This window comes from Papio anubis, chromosome 16 (genome assembly GCF_008728515.1).
Source record: "Papio anubis isolate 15944 chromosome 16, Panubis1.0, whole genome shotgun sequence".
In the NCBI taxonomy this organism is placed as follows: domain Eukaryota; kingdom Metazoa; phylum Chordata; class Mammalia; order Primates; family Cercopithecidae; genus Papio; species Papio anubis.
Window position 1 is genome coordinate 54,894,521 of NC_044991.1, and position 20,775 is coordinate 54,915,295.

Genomic DNA, 20,775 nt, shown 5'->3' on the forward strand with positions numbered 1-20,775 from the left:
CCTTCTCATTTACTGATAAGACCTCACCTTCATCTTGAAAGGACAGCTCAAGTGTTTACTTATTTGTATTTAGTATTTGCTGGCAGCACACAACTAACAATTACAGTCATCCCACGTAACTAACAATTACGTGGGTCATTGGTTCCAGGAATCCCTGAGCATGCCCAAATCCACACATACTCAAGTCCGCAGTCTGCCCATAGAACCCTTGCATATGAAAAGTCCACCCTCCGTATACTCAGGTTTCACATCTTGCAAATACTATATTTTCATTACACGTTTGGTTGAAAAAAGTCTGCGTATAAGTGGATCTTCACAGTTTTAACCTGTATTGCTCAAGGGTCAACTATACGTCTTTCCACAGAAAGAATCAATAAACTTAAAATCCTTGTGCTTTTATAGAAGACAGAATATATGCATTTGGATAACTCTAGTAAGTATCCTGTTAAGATAAACTGGGAAATCCAGAAAGGTCCAAATATTTTCATGATCACTTCCCACCTGGTTAAGCAGTATTACAAAGATTCTACTATATTTATTTTTTTAATGAAATTAATAGCATCAAGTACATCCTGAAAGATTTTGAGCACTTCAAACACTTGTTTATGAGGCAGTGAATATATTACATGTGTGGTACTTTTGTTATAATCTTATTCTAAAATCTTTAAGAAAAAAATTCCAGTCAATACAGCCACTCAAATGATATATTAATACCTACAGTTTTTCCATAAAATAATTCACTTAAAGTAATTTATTATTTTTACTTAAAAAGCAATTTACTTTTGAGAATGTATCTTTTCTAGTATATTTTTTCTTAATTTTATCATTGAAATAGAATATTAAAAACAAATCCTATTTTCATTTACTTGTAAACATACCACACTATAGACTTTGTTCTACTTTTAAAATTAAATTTAGTAATGTTTATAGATAACATTTGTTAACAAAGCAATATACTTTGGCTTACTGTCATACTGTTTTCCATGTATTATTTGTCACATTTATTGTCAATGGAATTTTGTAATGGTAAATGGCTTTGTGTATGTTCACGAGAAGTAAGAAATCTCCAAGGAAGTTCCTAAATAATTTACCATTAAGTTTAGCAAAATTTCTTTAAATACTGAAGTGGGTACTGCATGGCTTTATATTTCATTGAAGAAGCTGTACAGGTGCATCTTCGTGTTCTGGATGCTTCAGTTTTAAATGTCACGCAGTGTGGCCTTCCTTCCACCATTAGGTAATACCTTAAGGCAGGTTGGGCTTCATCATTAATGACAGCAGATAAAAAATCCACATTTTACACACATATTTTAACAATTTAAAGTACTCCCGGCTAAATTCTTATTGGACCTCACTAAGCCTTTGCTGTTTTGCCTCCTAATGAGGCTAAGAATTCACTCTAGGAGCAGAAGTGTTCCCTCCTTTGCTGTCTGATTGGGGCTGCATCACTGGCATTTCAATCAGCAGAGTCTTTAAGCTTCTGGTCACTCTTGAGAGAGTAAATCCAGGCTCTGGTGTCTGCCCTCTGATGGTGGAGTCCCCTTTCTGTATCAGGCCGTGATGGGCTGACAGGCACAGTAAGTACGTGTGGAATCAATGTCAGTCTGCGTCTAAGATCCTGGTAAATCTTATTAACACCACTTTTGCCTTTTACGTGGAAAGCAGATAATACAGATTCTAACATTTCTTTCCTATACCTCTAGAGATCATCTCGTATAGTTTGGAGAGCAGTTTGGAGAGCACTGCTAAGGCAGTACTTCTATCCATAATGACCAAGAAAGAGATCCATACAAATTCAAAACAAAATAGGAAGACTTTAAAAAATCTTACTTCATCAGGAGTAGCCACAAAATTGATAGCTGTGTAATAGCGGTCATCTTCCTGGGATAGACTAAAAGTGAACTGATAGTCAATAAGAAGAGTATCTATGGAAAGAAAGAAATGCGTATTTAAAAACTACACACATGCACAAAATAGAACAGGTCTTTAGAGATACAGGCTGCTTTTCTTATAAAGTAATGAGGAAGGCACTTTAACTCACCTGCACCTAGGTTCCTCAAAGAAAATCAAGTCTGTGGGCAGTATCATTTTATTTGGGTTAACCCATCAAACTGCTTTAAAGAAATGACCAGTTGTACAGTTTCAGCATAATATCAAATAACATCCATAATTATCTGAAAAGGCTATTGAAAGGGTATTACTATACCCTTTTCCAACTGCATGTCTGGTAAGGCCAGGTTTTTTTCATGTGTTTAACCAAAAAGATGTTCTGCAACAGACTGAATGCAGAAGCAGACACGAGATTACCACTGTCTTCTATAAAGCCATGGCATTAGCGTTTGATTCTAATCACTTTAGGGTTGTATCTGACTGTGGTTTTAATATCTCCATTCCAAATAACTAATGATGTTAAGTCATTTTTAATGTGCTTATTGGCCACTGTAATATCTTCTTTCATGAAATGTCTTTTCAAATATTTGCCTGTTTTTAACTGGAACTGTCTTCTTATTCAGTTGTAAGAAGAGTTCCTTATGTATTTTGGATACAAACTCTTTATCAAATATATGATAATTTGTCAATATTTTCTCTAGTCTGTGGCTTTTTATGTTTTGGATGGTTTTTTCCTACAAGTTTTAAATTTTTATATAGTTTCATTTTAAATTTTTATATAGTTTCATTAATCTACTTTTTGTTTATGAATTATGCTTTTAGAAACATATCTAACAACTTTTCCCCATGGAAGGTCAAGATATTTTTCTCTTATTTTCTTTTAGAAGTTACATGTGTGTATATACATATATATATAAAGTCACATTCACAGTTTCCAAGCACACATGAATTTTGAAGGGACGTTATTCAACCCAGTACAGCAGGTATATAATTACAATGGATATGCCATAACATTAACTCCTTTTTTCTGGTTCCATACTCTGGTCTACCATGTGCATTCTCCCATAAAGAGAAAACACATTTACCCATAAAAACCTGGTGACCTTGCCAGACTGACCTTTCACCCCAAGGTGGTTAACACAAATCAGTTCCAGACAGAATGACAAAAACTTCAACCATATTTTAAGAATTCTGTTTTTGATCTATATCCTAAAACATGAAATATGATGACCCCAACTAGGTAATGGCAAATAAAGTTTTAAGAGAACATAACATGGAAAGACAGAGATGCATGCCTCTCTACTCTCTCCTGCTATCTGCTATGGACACACTAACGTTAACCCCAAACACAATTAAAACAGGTTAAAATAGTGCTCCTATAAGTAGTAAATGTAATGGCAAATAAAGTTTTAAGAGAACATAACATGGAAAGACAGAGATGCATGCCTCTCTACTCTCTCCTGCTATCTGCTATGGACGTTAACCCCATACACAATTAAAACAGGTTAAAATAGTGCTCCTATAAGTAGTAAACTTAACAGAATGTAAACATATCAAGTTTGGGAACACTTCATTGGTGGTTGCTATAGTCCTATAGCACTTATCATTCTCAAACGAGGTTAAACAATGAAGTTTTACTGAACTACTTTGCTTCTAGAAATAAGAATTGCAAAACCACTTACAATAACATGTTCCTTTGAGAGGGTTTCCCTGGTATCGATTTTCTACCTCACATCTGGGGGAAAAAACAAAGACTATTTATACTTCTATTTAAAACAGAAGCTGAATTCATTTTAAAACCAAGCAGATCCTTTTATATAAAGTACAGACAGTCTGGAGTCATTATAACTGCATCCTTCACCATAACTCAGCTCAGGTAGTCTACGAAGAGCATGCATGTTTCAATACTGACTGCTCAGCAGTTCACACACCAACTATATGAAGACAATTGACAAGCATTTGCCAAAGCAATGAGAAAAATCCAAACACAATACACCTATTTGCTATAATGAAAAACACATTTTCAATTTTGTGTGGACTACATATTCTTCTAAAAGTGCAGTCAAAACATTTTTCAAATACTAATTTCTCACTTCTTTCCTATGTTCCCTGGATAAACTAATTCTCTTCTTTAAACACAAGTGAGGGAAGACTAAATACCAAGAATCACTGTTTTTTTAAAACCCTGGAACAAGTGTTCACCAGTATGTAGAAAAAAAATGTGTTCTCCTCAGAAAACAATTTCCCCATAGATATCATCTATAAACATCAGCAAAACCCAGCCTCCCACTTCACAAAGCCGTTTAGGTAAACACAACAGCTATGCACGAAGAGGAAAGGGCGGGAAGCAGGTGATGGCCTTTCCCAGGCAGGCATGCTGTGTCTCTTCAGCCAGGGTGATGAGCAGCACCTGCCTACATCTGTGATCTTGAAGGAACTTGAAAGTCTTACTTGATGCCACCTCATGTCTTTGTTGCATCAGCTAACTGAGGGTAAGAGTGATTAATTTTGCCTGATCACATTTTTCTGTTTAAAGGAATGTGGACCTAAAAGTTAAATTTAACCTTGGATTAGACTTTTCTTCACATATTGGCTTTAGGGCAACACAAAACTAGTAAGCATATATGCAAATATAAACTAAAAAGGTAGACAGATCAAACCCTGCTGAGTAGCACTGGCGATGACGTCTCAATCACTGGTGGCATTATTACTACTGTTATTTAAGAAATAATGATGTTTGGCTGGGCATGGTGGCTCACGCCTATAATCCCAGCACTTCGGGAGGCTGAGGCAGGCGGATCACGAGGTCAGGAGATCGACACCATCCTGGTTAACACGGTGAAACCCTTTCTCTATTAAAAAACATAAAAAATTAGCTGGGTGTGGTGGTGGGCGCCTATAGTCCCAGCTACTCGGGAGGCTGAGGCAGGAGAATGGCGTGAACCCAGGAGGCAGAGCTTGCAGTGAGCCGAGATCGTGCCACTGCACTCCAGCCTGGGCAACAGAGCAAGCCTCCGTCTCGGAAAAAAAAAAAAAAAGAAATAATGATGTTTACAATGATTAATCGGCTCAGTGTTTTGATACTAAACACTTTTAAGTCTCCTCTTGAGAATGAGTAAATGCGGATGCATGCGTTTTATGAGGTTTCCCCGTGAGACAGCCCGGTATACACTGATTGAGGAACTATCCTTCCTATTTCAACTTAACAGGACATCAAAAACAACTATGGCTAGTCCCACTATTGACAGATGTGGGGAACAGTGATTTGCCTCAAGAGCACCTTGCTCAGTGGAGGCAGGGCCAGGTCTGAAATCTTAAACGTGCCTGATGCTGCTGCACCTGCATCCTCATGGATGGGGACTCCAAACCCTCCCCAGGAAGATGCCTGACATCCTTCAACAAGCAAAATGCTAGAGTAACAGCAAATGTTAAAGGTAAGAGGATCATTTCCACAATCAGACAACCAAACGCCAAATAAATGCCATCACCAAAACACCAGCTCTTCCAACTCTACTCTTTGGGAAAGAGTACAATCTCTTCACATGACAAAAATCAAGTAGTTGCTGAAGTTAAAATGACTAATCTGAATGGACAACCCAGGAAATGTCAGTATCACTTAAACAAAAATGTGAATTCAAGAGCCATTAAGGAATTGCTGCTAACTCGACGACCTCCCCAGTTTGGGGATTGACCTGTCTGAAGTAGAATGGGCAAACTTTCAAACTAATCAACCCAGAGATCCCTCAGAGTCCACAGCAACAAGACACAGGGAAGTGGGTGGCTCTCAGGATGGGGTTCAGGCAGCTGCACAGCCTCTTGGTCCTCCCTGGTGGTCCAGGGAGTGTGGTACTCACAGCTGGCACTCGTCCCCCTTGACGCCCTTGGTGGTGCAGAAGCACTTGCCCGTGTTGGTGTTGCACAGCGACGCGTGCCCATTGCACTTGCATGCTGCAGAGAAGAAAAACGAATGGAGGTCACAACTGGCTTAAAAAATTCTGACTATTGGAGACTTTTTCCAAAACAAGCAATTTTATCTGAATTGAGTTCAGTAGGAAAGACAGATTAAAGTAAGAGCATTCAATGGGCAAGATTCATGATTTTTCAGCTAATGATAATAATGTATAGGTAACATTAAAGGAACCAAAATCAAAGGACAGGAGGAAAGTAAATGCTGGTACCCACTGCCTTCTGAAGCAATGACTATTCTGATCTTTTCAATAGACTCTCTTTTTCACTGCTATGATTCTTTCATTCATTCAATAAATACTTGTGAAGCATCTCTAGAACGCCAGGTGCCGGGTGTGGGGACACAGACATAGCTGCTGCCCCTAGGAAGGTGCTCCGGAGGTGACTATCCTCTGAAGGAGGGCTGGTCTTGGCTGAGGTGCCTTCTCCATGATGGCCACATTTGGAATTACTGCAGGACTCAGAACCAGGATCCAACGCCAAGGTCAGCGCTTTAGGGGCCCTCAGGACGCGCCACCCTTGCTTCACCTTCTTTTTTGCCTTTACAGAAAATAGCTCTTCCCATCTCCCTCCTCTGGCCATCTCAACATCTCTCCTTTTATCATCCAACATAATACAAGCTGTGACAAATATTATACTCCAGTTGAAGAAAATGAAAGGTTTTTTGGTCAACACCTTTTCACTTTATACCCTGTTTTGCTGGTGAATAAATGAAAGGCATTTAGTTGGAGAGAGGTATGCTTTAAAAATAAATCCTTTGGGGAAAAAAATCACCCAAAGAAAACTATAAAACAGAATAGTGCAGAGATTAACAGAATGGATGCTAAAGTCAGAATCCTGAGTGTTTGATGCTTGGCTCTGTTAAGACTGGGGGAAGGTGTGTAATTTATTAGTGAGAAGCAAAGGCCTTATGTCCATCTGCCTGGGTTTGAATCCAGCGTACTCTACTTGGCTCTTCTGTCACTCTGGAAATGCTACTTAACCTTTCTGAGTCTCAGCTTCCTTGTCCATATAATGGGGATAACAACGGTACCTATCTCATAGGGGTGTTTTTGATGATATGTGTATGATGTCTCAAACATAGTAAGCATTCAAGAAACCATGGCTACTATCCTTACCTAAGGACTATACAATTTTAAGAAAAAAACATCAAAGACTTGGTGCCATTTGCAGTATTCTTTTTTGTTTTTGAGACAGGGTCTTGCTATGTTGCCCAGGCTGGAGTGCACTGGCGCAATCTCGGCTCACTGCGAGCTCCGCCTCCTGGGTTCACACCATTCTCCTACCTCAGCCTCTCGAGTAGCTGGGACCACAGGCACCCACCACCATGCCTGGCTAATTTTTGTATTTTTAGTAGAGACGGGGTTTCACCTTGTTAGCCAGGATGGTCTCGATCTCCTGACCTCGTGATCCGCCTACCTCGGCCTCCCAAAGTGCTGGGGTTACAGGCGTGAGCCACCGCGCCCGGCCGATTTGCAGTATTCTAAACACCACGCTTTCTATTGTGGATTAGGACTCTGAAAAATAAGGCAAACTCTAAGTTCTATACAATTGTACTCAGGCCCTGTAGATCTCACAGAGGAAAATGTGATGCTTCCAGATAGTAGCTGCTGATGTGGGGATGATGGCATCTGGAAGTACAACCAGCCCAGTAGTTAAGGTAAGCACAGACTGGACGTGGTTCTCAGCTTGGCCACATCTCACTGTGAGACCCTGGGCAGTGTACTTGATCTTGGGGATAATAAAAGCACCTGTATTTTGAGTGGCTAACAGCACAATGCCTTGTACACTTTACCACTCTGTTAGGTACTCTAGTTACTGTCTAACGGATAAAGACTATTCACAAAGAGTGGGAAAATATTTTTACCAAGTACCTTTTAATCTGAGCAAGAACTTTTACTTAGGAGTAATGGGGAATGGCATTAAGGGTAATAAGAATTGCCCACGTCTACTGAGTATTGACTAGTATCCTGCAGAATGTGTGTCATGTACTGCTCTGCTTTCATCTCAACAACCACCCTATTATTATGAGGAAACTGAACCCCAGGGAGAGTAAGGGACATACAGCTAGAACACTGCCTCTCTCCTGGCTGGTCTTGGATTAGATTCTGAAGGGTCATGCCAAAGTTTGGAGTTGGGATCTGGGAAGTAGGTAGAGATTTCCCTGTTTACTTTTCCTGCTCAGAACTTTGAAGAGTCTTTCAACTATAGTACCCATTATGTTTTTCAGCTGGAAACTAGAATTAAAAAAGCAGTTCATAAGTATTACTTGTCATAATTTTTGATCTCATAATAAAATGTCCTATTGTTTGCAGGCTTCTATTTGACATAAAAGGGGAAACACAGGATTTTCTTTTTTTTTTGAGACTGAGTCTCACTCTGTTGCCCGGGCTAGAGTGCAGTGGCGTGATCTTGGCTCACTGCAACCTCCACCTCCCAGGTTCAAGCAATTCTCATGCCTCAGCCTCCTGAGTAGCTAGGATTACAGGCACCCACCACCACGCCCAGCTAATTTTTCTATTTTTAGTAGAGATGGGGTTTCACTATGTTGGCCAGGCTGGTCTAAAACTCCTGACCTCAAGTGATCCACCCGCCCTGGCCTCCCAAAGTGCTGGGATTACAGGTGTGAGCCACCGTGCCCAGCCAACATGGGACTATTTAAATCTTTAAAATACACTAGAAGTATTGAGGAGTCTGGCTCCTGGTTAAAAAGCCTCTGTGTGATTTTTTAGGCCTGACCATAGGCAATGACATAGGCTTTACCTGGCTGCCCTCGGGGAAGGGGGACCTCCCTACAGGCAGAGCGTGACCTATGAGATGGGCCTGAGTGTGGGGCTCTGAGAGAGGTGCAGTTAAGGACTCAGGTCTACCTCATGGGTCACGCTCCTTCACATGTTTACATTCCTAGCCCTGGAGCCTTCATTCCCAGGCTCCCTATCTGAGGCCTTGGGCTGAGGTCTTCTTCAGGCACCAAGGCCTCCTGATGGGGGGAAGAGGGGGAATTCAGAAGACACTTTCCTAACTGACTCCAACTCAGGACTTTCCTACTCCTAGCCCTTACACCTTGCCCTCCCCACAACCTTAGGGTCCATATACTGCTGGAACCTTTTGTCCGGGGCTCTCTCCTCAGTGAGACGAGCCCCAAGACTCCCATGTCTGAGCTGATCCCTCTGACTATTGACCTGTGCCCTGTTCAATTGGAGGAAAGGAAACAGAAGTTGGCACTTTCTCTGGTTTTGGGCCCTTGTTTATACCACTGCAGAATGTGGTCAGCTTAACTCTAACATTTTTGGCTTGTTGCTTTAACCAGCTACACTGAAACCTTAGTTCTTTCTTCCAGCTCAGCTGAGCCTCTGACCAGTATGATTTAATAAGAAATGTGGTATCCAAAACAAAGTGGCTTTTTTCCTCCTACTCAAGTCAAATAGAAGTACTGTGTTCCACACCGATTTGCCATGAGTAAATCTGACCAATTTGACTTACGCTGACATTTCCCTCCGTTGGTGGGATCACCATAGAAGCCAGATATGCAGGTCTCGCAGTGCTTGCCTGTGGTCAGGTTCTCACATTTCTCACAGATGCTCTGATTGATGCATTTACTGTGGCCATTGCATTGGCAAGCTGGAAGAAAAAGAGTTTCAAGGGGTCTGTACCATGGAAGAACTGCATGGAGTAAGTTCAATAAGATTTATCTGCAACTATCTCTGTAGTTAATTTATCTTTGATAAATCACCCAAACTGGCCCATTAAAAACTAATTTGAGAAATAAGATAAAAAATATCAAAGAAGAGCTAGTCCAGGAAAACTGAAAATGTATCACAGCAAGGTGAAAGCCCATAGTGACACTAAAAAATATTTTTTGTTGTTACTCACTAAAAAATAACATATGCTCATGACAGTATATTTAAAAAATAGAAGGATGGGAAAGATCATATACAATCCAACCACCCAGAGACCACTGTTCACATTTGATATCTTTTCTTCTGGTATTTTTCTATACAGTGTTACACAATTATGTTCATATTAATATTCACCTTTCTTTTTTAACTTAGATCACAATTATTTTACCACATTATTTCATTAATTATAAACAAAACTTTAAATGGCAGAATGATTTTGATGAATCTTAACTGTTATTTTACCATTGCCTTATACTCTAATATTTAGTTTGCTTTACATTTTTCATTATTAGAAAAATAACCATCTTTATGGATAAACATTTCCACAAGTGGGATTACTAAGACTCCTAATGGATATAAGGCTTTACAACTAGAAAGGTATATGAAGCTTGGACCTCTGAGGACTGCTCAGGACAGCTGCACAGGCTGTGCACTGCAGAACTCTAAGGAGGAATGGGATGGGGGAGATATTTACATAGTTGCACAACCTGCTCTGTAAGCAAAATCTGATTCTTCAGATCTGCCTTGGTTGATCAATGTGATGTAGTTTTTCACCATCTTGGCAACCTTCTATAGCCTTGTACCTGTTCTGTTTATGCACCTGTTAGTATTTGAGTGTTTGAAAGAAAACTCAGCTGGGTGTGGTAGCTCACGCCTATAATCCCAGCACTTTGGGAAGCCGAGGTGGGTGGATCACTTGAGGTCAGGAGTTCGAGACCAGCCTGGCCAACATGGTGAAACCCCGTCTCTACTAAAAATACAAAAAATTAGCCAGGGGTGGTGGCAGGTGCCTGTAATCCCAGCTACTTGGGAGGCTGAGGCAGGAGAACCGCTTGAACCTGAGAGGTGAAGGTTGTAGTGAGCTGAGAAAGCACCACTGCACTCAAGCCTGAGCAACAAGAGCAAAACTCCACCTCAAAAATGAAAGAAAAGAAAAGAAAACAGAAAAGAGAAGGAAAGGAAGAGAAAGAGAAAAGAAAGAAAGAAAGAGAAAGGAAGGAAGGAAGGAAGGAAGGAAGGAAGGAAGGAAGGAAGGGAAGGAAGGAAGGAAGGAAGGAAGGAAAGAAAGGAAAGGAAAGGAAAGGAAGGAAGGAAGGAAGGAAGGAAGGAAGGAAGGAAGGAAGGAAGGAAGGAAGGAAGGCAGGAAGGCAGACTCAAGGCAATGTGCCAGCTATCTTTAGGTGGCCCTACCACCCAAGACTGGGAGGCACTTGGCACATCCATGAACATGCTAATTGCACCCAGACACCCAGGTCCATTGCTCCTTCCTTCTTCCAGTGAGGGAGGAGTGCACACCAGTCAACAACAGTCCAAGTGGACCAGAGCTGGAGTGACCTGAGGCTGGCTTGCTAGCTTTTCTAGGAGATCATACCACACCTTCACAACAGCTCAGCACACCCAACCACTCACCAATATTGACAGATCTACACATTTAGTTATTAATAGAAATTAACCTTGAGGATTAACCAGTATAAGAAAATTCTCAATCTCCAAATACCACCAGGATAAACATGCACAGCAACAAATCCTGAAGGAAGGGTTAATGGAAGAAATATGAGAAAATGAAAAATACAAATTTTAGTACATTCAACAAGGCTTAAATTATTGCATCCACAATATAAGAGAGCAAGCTCTTAAAAAAAAAAAAAAAACTCACAATATTTAGAGCCCTCACAAAATGTAAAAGAATGAATAAAACCAAATTAGAAAAAAAAATCCTTAACAGGTTAAATAGGTGACTACGTATTGCTAAAGAGCAACCTGAAAGAAAATGCTATGAACTGGCTGGGCGCGATGGCTCACACCTGGGCGCGGTGGCTCACACCAGCACTTTGGGAGGCCGAGGTGGGCAGATCACAGGTCAGATCGAGACCGTGCTGGTCTACATGGTAAAACCCTGTCTCTACTAAAAACAAAAACAAAAACAAAAAAATTAGATAGGAGTGGTGGCGTGTGCCTGTACTCCCAGCTACTTGGGGCGCTGAGGCAGGAGAATCACTTGAACCTGGAGGCGGAGGTTGCAGTGGGCAGGGATCATGCCACTGCACTCCAGACTGAGTGAAAGAGTGAGACTCTGTCTCAAAAAAAAAAAAAAAAATAATGAACTGCACGTTAACAAATTCGATTACTGACATGAAATAGACAAATTCCTAGAAAAACACAGATTACAAAGAATAATTAATGCTAATCCTTGACGATCTCTTCCAGTAAATAGAGGAGAAGGAGTACGTTCCAACTTACTCTAAGAGTCTAGTACTACCCTGCTATGAAAGCCAGACAGTAATCACAAAAGAAGAAAACCACAAACTTATATCCCCCTCATGAATGCAGACACAAAATCCCCAACTAGCAAATAGAATCCAATAGCAGATTAAAAATATACATCATGATAAAAAAGTATACATCATGACTTTATCCCAGGAATGCAAAACTGGCTTAACATTCTTAATTAGTGTAATACATAGTATTAACAGAATAAAGAACAAAACTGCATGATCATCTAAGTAGACACAGAAAAAGTGTTTGACGAAATCTAGCACTCATTCATTACAAAACCCTCAAAAAACTAGAATAGAAGGAAACTCTCAACCCAATAAAGGGTATGTATTAAAAAAAATCTAAACCAATATCATATTTAATAAAGACTGAATTATTTTCCCCTAAAAAAGGGAACAAGACAATGATGTACACTGAAAACTACAAAACAATGCCAAAAGAAAGTAAAGAGGTAAACAGACATTCCAGGTTCATAGGCTAGAAGATTTAACCTTGTTAAGATGGCAAAGGCCAGGCGTGGTGGCTCACATCTGCAATCCCAGAACTTTGGGAGGCAGAGGCAGGAGGACTGCTTTGAGCTCAGGAGTTCAAGACCAGCCTGAGCAACATGGCAAAACCTTGTCTCTAAAAAAATACAAAAATTAGCTGGGTGTTGGTGGCTCACGCCTATAGTACCAGCTACTGTAGAGGCCGAGGCTGGAGAATCACTTGAGCCTGGGAAAGTGGAGGTTGCAGTGAGCCAAGATAGCACCACTGCACTCCACCCTGGGTGACAGAGTGAGACCCTGTCTCAACAAACAAACAAACAAACAAACTGGCAGTACACCACAAATTGGCCAATAGATTCAATGCAAACCTTATCAAACCAGTTGGCTTTTTGTTGTTGCAGAAAATGGCAAGCTCTTCCTAAAATTAATATGGACATGCAAGAAACCCAGAATAGCTATAACAGTCTTATAAAATAAGAACAAAGGTGGAGGAATTAGATTTCCCAATCTCAAAACTTATACAAAGTATCAAAACAGTAATCAAAACAGTGTAATACTGGCAAAAGGAGAAATGTAGGTCAACAGCACAGAAATGAGAGCTTAGAAATAAGTTCCTAGATTCACAGCCAACTGATTTGCAACAAATGTGCCAAGAAAATTCAATGGTTAAAAAAAAAAAAGTCTTTTCAACAAATGGTGCAGGGACCACATCCACAGGCAAAAAGAGAGTTTGGACCCCTACCTCACACCATAGACAAAAATTAACTCAAAATGGATAAAGGACCTAACGTAAGACATAAATCTACGAAACTTTTCAAAGAAAACTTAGGAGCAAATCTATGTGATTTGCTCTGGGCACTGATTTTCTAGATACAATACCAAAAAGCACATGGGATAAAATAAAATATTGATACATGGAACTTAATCAAAACTGAAAACTTCTGATTTCAAAAGGCATATTAAGAAAGTGAAAAGAAACCCATATAATGGGAGAAAGTATTTGCAAATAATATCCAATAGGGACTTCAGAATTCATAAAGAACTCTTACAATTCAATAATAAAAAAGACAACATAACTGAAAAATGGGCAAAGAATTTGAATATATATTTCTCTAAAGAAGATATACAAAAGGCTAACTAATGAAGTTGATGTTCAATTTCATTAGTTATCAGGAAAATACAAATCCAAACAACAGTGAGATGCCATTTCTCATCCACTAGAACAGTTTTAGTTAAAAAGATGGTCAGTAACAAGTATTGGCAAGCACGTGGAAAAATATGAACCTTCATATGATGCTGGTGAGAGCATAAAATGCTGCAGCTACTCCAGAAAACTTCATGCCTATTATTCTTCATTTCCATGCCCAGTCTTAGGAAACCACTAAACATCTACTGTCTTTGGACATTTCATATAAATGGCATCATGCAATGCATCATCTTTTACACCTGGCTTCTTTTACACAGCATGCTTTTTTAAGGTAATCCACATCAGAAAATATGTCTGTACTTCATTCCTTTTTATTGCCAAATAATATTACACTGTATGAACATACAACACTTTGTTCATCCATTCGCCAGCTATTTGGCTTGTTTTCACTTTTGCTTATTATGAATAATGTTGCTATGAGCATGAGGCTATGAGAATGATGCTATAAGCATGAGCATTTATATACAAGTTTTTGGGTAACATATGTTTTCAATTTTCTTGGGTATGTACCTAGGAGTAAAACTGCTGGGCCATAAGATAACTCTATATTTAACTTTCTGAGGACCTGCCAACCTGCATGGGAGTTCCAATTTCTACATATCCTTGCCAATACTTGTTACTAACTGATTTATTGATTATAGCCATCTCAGCAGGTGTAAAGTGGTATCTAATTGTGGCTTTGACTTGCATTTTTCTAATGATGAATGATACTGAGTATCTTTTCGTATGCTTATTGGCCATTTGTATTTCTTCTCTGGACATATGTCTATTTAAATCCTTTACCCATTTCTTAATTGGGTTGTCTTTCTATTGTTGAGTTTTAAGAGTTATGTGTTTTGGACATTAGATTCTTATTAGATACATAATTTGCAAATATTTTCTCCCATTCTCTGGGTTGTCATTTTACTAGATACATTCTTGATATTAATGAAAAAGCAGAGATTTAAATATTTCATTAAAAAGTTAACTCCTAGTAGATTAAAAATAAAATTGCAGATCCCCCAAATCTTAGTATGGAAAAAAGGGAACATGGAAAATTTGATCCAGTTTAGTAGACAAAAAATTGGTTCCTGGTGTTAGTTTACATTTTCCTCTTCTATTTCTTTTTCTGATAATGGTTTCTTTATCTCCAATAACCACTTTTTCGGTTGGGTTCACATTTAGCTTTTTTCTGGAGGGTGGGAGTTTATATATTTTGGATGATCATCAGTTGTTACATACAGTGCAGGTATTTTCTCCCAGTCTGTCTCTGGCCTTTTACCTTTGTTTACAGTGAACTTCCCCTTATAAAGTCCTCACAAAGAGCCCTGTTGTCAACAGCACTGTCTGACAGGCTCTTAGAGAAGTTCTTGACCGCTAATCTCTGAGCAGTCTTTGCACCAGCCCAGCCTCTCCCAGTTGTTCTAGAAGCAGACAGACACATTGCTGAGTGGTCACTTCAAGTCTGAATCAAAGGTCAATTTCTTAGAATTGGTTTCTTAGAAACCCACCACCACTCCCAGCAGGTCCAGGTCAGGCCTTGGATCATCTTCTCATCTATTCCTTCTTGTACCAATCATTAGGAAGAAGGAAGGGGCTGAGGGGAGGGAGTTACATACACACAACGTAGCTTCCAAGGTTTTATTCTTCATAAATCGGTAATGAAACACTTGAATTTGGATATGCAAAGCATCTTACCTGGACAGTGAATGAAAGACCAGTTGTATCTGCTGTCCTCCAGACACATGCTGGAATTGAGCAGGGGCTGTGGATAGAAATTTCCTGTAGGGGCCTGCGAAGGCATCTTCACTGGTCCTTTATAGGAACCCTCTATGCATTTCCCTTTGCCAGTATTGCTGGGATCAGTACACCAGCCACAGCCTGGTTGCTCCAAGCAATGACTACAGGTACAGTAGCCTGAACAATTTTCAGCTATTAAAAAAAAAAAGTTGCAATTGACTATCACAGGTAGATCTGAATTCACTGTATTTAAATTACATTTTTCTTTAACAGACTATTCAACTGGCATGAGTCAAAAATACTATTCTGTCTTGATTATTTAAAAGAGATAACGAATGTAAAGAACCCAGTATTTTGCCCAATACATAACAGAGATGACCCTTCCCTCCTTTCTCAATTCCAGGATATTGAAGGCAAAAGGGGCCTTAGAGGTTATCTATTGGAAAGCATTTACTTTACAAATTAGGACATTCAGATATGGAGCTATTACATGGATTGCGCAATATGCCATTGAGGATGGACAAGTTATTTCTGTACTCTGTGATCTGTCCTACATTTATTTACTGTCAATGTGCCTGATTCTGTATGAAGGTTGTCATCAGGCAGCAATGTCTCGATGGTAGTCTCTGGTCAGGTTTGAGCAGAGGTCATGTCTAGTCTTGTTTCTAAAATGTTAAGAGGCTGAGAGCACAGCCCCATGTCTGAGTTGTTGCCTATACAGAGGGCATGCATAAGTGCCTAGGGCTCCCTTTTTCACTTACGGGGACAGGTGCTCATTGTATACCACTCCATACACTGGCCAAAAGGGAAAGAGGCCACGTAGGCATTGGAGTCCACACACTGCTTCATGTTGCTGCACCACATGCACTCAGAGCTGCCACTGGTGCACTCTCCACATGCTGTCCTCAAGGCACACGGTGTCCGGCACTGCTTGGCACTGTGGTTTGCTGGGAATGAAACCCAAGAGAGACACTTAGAGCCCCCACCATGTCTGCTAGGGTTAAAGACTTTTCTTTCTTTCTTTTATTTTTTTTTTTGTTTGTTTTTTTGAGACAGAGTCTCACTGTGTCTCCAGGCTAGAGTGCAGTGGCATAATCTTGGCTCACTGCAACCTCCACCTCCTCAGTTCAAGTGATTCTCCTGCCTTGGCCTCCCGAGTAGCTGGGACTGCAGGCGCATGCCATCACGTCCGGCTAATTTTTTGTATTTTTAGTAGAAATGGGATTTCACCATGTTAGCTAGGATGGTCTCGATATCCTGACCTCGTGATCCACCCACCTTGGCCTCCCAAAGTGCTGGGATTATAGGCGTGAGCCACTGTGCCCGGTCAAGACTTTTCAAATGTGGGTGATGACCCATTAATGTGCCATGCAATCAATTAAATGAGAGAAAACAGAAAACAATAAAAGTCATCAAGTGCTGTTTAGTCAAGTGTATTTACATACTTGTGGAAAAAAAAATTTTATTTTCAAAGAGCATCAAGGACAAAGATGAGCAAACAGTGAATCTTTCCATAAAAGTAGGGCTGTAAGCCCCTTAGAGTTTGGGGACCCAGGATGAACTTTAGGGTTTTACAACCCACTTGAGTATGTAAAATCTCATGTTTGCAATTTTGGAGGGAAGAAGGACCAAGGCATTCATTAAATTCACCAAAGGATTCAGAATTCTGAAAGGCTGCTTGGCAGCTCCCCTAGAGAAGTTTAAAAATCATATTTTAAGGTGACTTCTACAATGCTATGAATTCTCTTCTACACCTCTGTAATTCCTCACAAATTATCTTCCCAAAACTGGACACAATGCAAATGGAGGCCAGCCTCCCAAAATAACCCACAATTCCACCAACTGCTTGTGAGTTCCTCTGCAGGAGGAGGCGGCTCGTTTTGGGTTGTCTTCATGCCACAGCAGCTACCCCTGGGCCTGCCTTTAGTTAGGCGAAATGTAGCCCAGAGAGACTGAAAGCTGGGAAGCAACTCTGAGTGTCTGTTCGCTCAGTACTCTCCCACAGCTCTCGCGCAGTTCTGGGTTGCCTCTGTCCTCGGTTACAGAACTGCTCTCATCACTTTTCTCCCTGTTGACACTACCTTTCTGAACACTGTCCCTGTAGTGACTTGCTTTACTAATCTTTTCCTTGTTTTTATTTCCCTTCTTTGTTTGTTCTTCCACTGCATTTCTCTGCCAACACCAGTATATTTGCCTTTCAGAGCAATTCTCAATACTTTTTCTGGTCAATAAGCCTATCAATCTCATTGTTAATTAAAATATCAGTTTCTTTGAGTAGGTTATTATTACTTTGAATAGTTAGTTATTTTTGGTTTTCTTTATAATTAAAACTATTCAGGGTCCCAGAATATTTCCTTCTGCTTCTGAAATCTGGGTTATACTCTGCTTTGCATGCTTGAAATCAATACTTCATCTGTTTTCATCACTACTTCACACATCTCAGCAATTAACTATGCCTCCTATGGTTTCTCTCACATTAAACTCTGAATACCACCTAATTCACCCGTGAACTTACCAGGCCTTTCACAGACGCTACCATTGAGTGGGTTGATGCAGGTTGCAGCCTTCAGTCCCCGAGTACTGGGTTCTGATAAAATTCCACAGAATCCAGCATCACTGGGCTCAGATGGCATCCACTGTAGTAAACTATTTGTAAATGGGGACATATCTTCCCAGCACCAGTAGGACACATTGATCTTCCGAAGGCCGACCCATGGGGTTAAAGTGAGCTTGGACTAAAGGCAAAAGAGACACAAGTATGAATACAACTAACATTTTTTTTTTTTTTTAAATTTTGGAGATGGAGTCTTGCCATGTTGCCCTGGCTGGTTTCAAACTCCTGAGCTCAAGCGATCCTCCCACCTCGGCCCCCCGAAGTGTTGAGATTACAGGCATGAGCCACCATGCCTGGCCTGAATATAACCAACATCTTGACCAAAACAAGCTTCTAGATAAAAACCACCAAGTTAAGTATACCCCATAGACATAGGAAAACCTCTCTATCCCTTGACTCAGCCATGGTAGATTAGGACAGATCATCACTTCAATATGGCCATTTTATAAAGGATAAAAATGTAGCTCAGAGAAGACAATATATCGTAAAATTCACAGAAATTATAGCAAAGCAGTATTTAAGTTCTGAAATACCTATATGAAGAGATGGCTATCCCCAAACACAAGTTGAGTATCCCTAAACTGAAATCCAAAACACTCCAAAATCTAAAACTTTTTGAGTGCCAACATGATGCTGAAGGAAAATGTTCACTAGAGCATTTTGGATTTCCAGATTAGGGATGCTGAACTGGTTAGTATAATGCAAATATTCTAAAATTCGAAATGTTCCTCGTCCAAAGCATTTTAGATAAGGGATATTCAACTTACACCACATTTGCTTTATCCATTCATCCATCCTGGCACTGGATTTTATAGGGAATAACAGGACAGTGACACCTGGGATAGTCTGTCTTCTGCTCTCCTGAAATTTCCTTCTCATTGCAATTTTAAAAAAGTTTTAAAAATCAAAATAAAAAGTTTAGCCAAGAAATAGTAAGTATTCCTAATTTTGGTAGTTATAAAACAAAAGATATACTGTATTTCCCTCCCTTTGTTTTCTTTTGAGACAGGGTCTCGCTCTGTTGCCCATGCTGGAGTGCAGTGACATGATCATGGCTCACTGCAGCCTCAAATCCCTGGGCTCAAGCAACCCTCTTGCCTCAGCCTCCCAAGTAGCTGGAACTACAAGTATGTGCCGCCACCATGCCAGGCTAATTTTTTTAAAAAAACTTTTTGTAGAGACGGGGCCTCCCTATGTTGCTCAGGCTAGTCTTGAACTTCTGGGCTCAAGCAATTCTCCCTCACTGGCCTTCCAAAGTGCTGGGATTACAGGCATAAGCCACCATACCCGGCCTATTTCCATTTTAGAGAGGAAAAAATACACATGCCTACTAAAAGACCTAAAAAATAAATAGATCCAAAAGAAAGAAAGAAAGTTAAAAATACTTTTTAAAGGCCCTTCAAGAATTTCTTTGCCTTCATGATAAAACTCAGATCCATTACTACAGTAGCCACAGCCTCGCAGGGTCTGGCCTTGGTTCCTTCTTGAAGCTCAACTATAAAAATCCCCTCCCATCCAGCCTGCAGTCAACCATGCAAACTTACCTGCAGCTCACTCAAAGAGCCATTCCCTTAATCATCTCCCTCTATATCTCACACATGGGGGTACTAATTAATACACAGGAAGCCCTTCCCTCTTCGACATCCTAATTCACTCCTTTTCACCTTCAGGGGTCACCTCCTTCCAGCTTTCTACCAGCCAGTCTCTGTCCTAAAGGCTAGGCTGGGTGCCCTTTCTTGTTTTTCCATAAAAATCTGGGCTCTACCAACTGGGCTACATCTAGAGGTATAGCTGTGGAAGGTCATTACACTTCAGTTGTCTCTCATCTGTCAGTCTTATCATTAAGACTGTGAATTTCTGTTCATAAACATGGCCACAGCAGATTAAAATACCTAGAAACGTTTAGAGTTAGAAAACCTAAGGAAGAGAGAAAGGGTACCAGAAGTATATCTGTGGCCACCTGGTTGAACCCTTTTAACTTCTGTGGACTTGAGAGTCATTGTTAGAGATGCCAGGGTAATCAACAAAGCTGGGAGCCATCCATTTTCTGAGGGAACGAATGACTATGGGAAAGGTCAGCTACCAGCCAAAGATGGAATGCTGGAAGAGACCCACATTTGGACATGGGAAGAGAAACAACAGAGACAGTTGCCAATGGAGATTCTGAAATCTGAAAAAGCTATCAAAATATTATGAAATGCCAAATGTTGTCACAGTAGCCTGAGGTAAACACACTAAGAATATGTCGCCAATGTTTGAGTGTCTATACCCTATCTAAGTTGCACTGAAAAAAGGGACTAATTGGAGAAAAGTAAATACAGGGCACCTCCCACCAGTCTCAGAATGGCCCTATAGGTGGTACACAGAGGCCACATGCAGCCAAGACCCAGGCCACATTTCCATACCTTCACATGAAGAAGGCTGTACCCAAAGAAGCGTTGCCCTCAACTCCTCCCTGCTTGATAAGAACATTTCCACTAAATGTTTCTGTACCACAGCTGAAACTGCTGAAAGAACTTTGTTTTATGAGTCTACTTAACTGAGGGTAGCATCACAATTTATGACTCTGGACTAAAAATGACAAAATGTGATCATGCAATATTGACTATAAGCCCCCTGAGAGCACTGGGTGGACAGGCAGAGAACTGAGCCTTTCTGGGCTTAGAAACTCTTGACAAAAAGGTACTCTCTTCTTTTGAGATGGTTGGGCTGTGA

The 20,775-nt window shown here is 40.3% G+C and overlaps 1 protein-coding gene across 3 annotated transcripts in view; it reads right to left on the reverse strand.

The window, feature by feature from the left end:
• ATRN (attractin) overlaps positions 1 to 20,775 on the reverse strand; it is a 178,433-nt gene that overhangs the window by 59,425 nt on the left and 98,233 nt on the right. For all 3 annotated transcript variants that reach the window (XM_031656597.1, XM_031656599.1, XM_031656598.1), the window contains exons 16-22: positions 17,962 to 18,181; positions 16,208 to 16,393; positions 15,405 to 15,638; positions 9,340 to 9,477; positions 5,745 to 5,838; positions 3,573 to 3,625; positions 1,831 to 1,925 (exon numbers count right to left, since the gene is read on the reverse strand). In XM_031656597.1, coding sequence (XP_031512457.1) covers positions 1,831 to 1,925; positions 3,573 to 3,625; positions 5,745 to 5,838; positions 9,340 to 9,477; positions 15,405 to 15,638; positions 16,208 to 16,393; positions 17,962 to 18,181 — 1,020 coding nt within the window. The remainder of the gene's footprint in view (positions 1 to 1,830; positions 1,926 to 3,572; positions 3,626 to 5,744; positions 5,839 to 9,339; positions 9,478 to 15,404; positions 15,639 to 16,207; positions 16,394 to 17,961; positions 18,182 to 20,775) is intronic.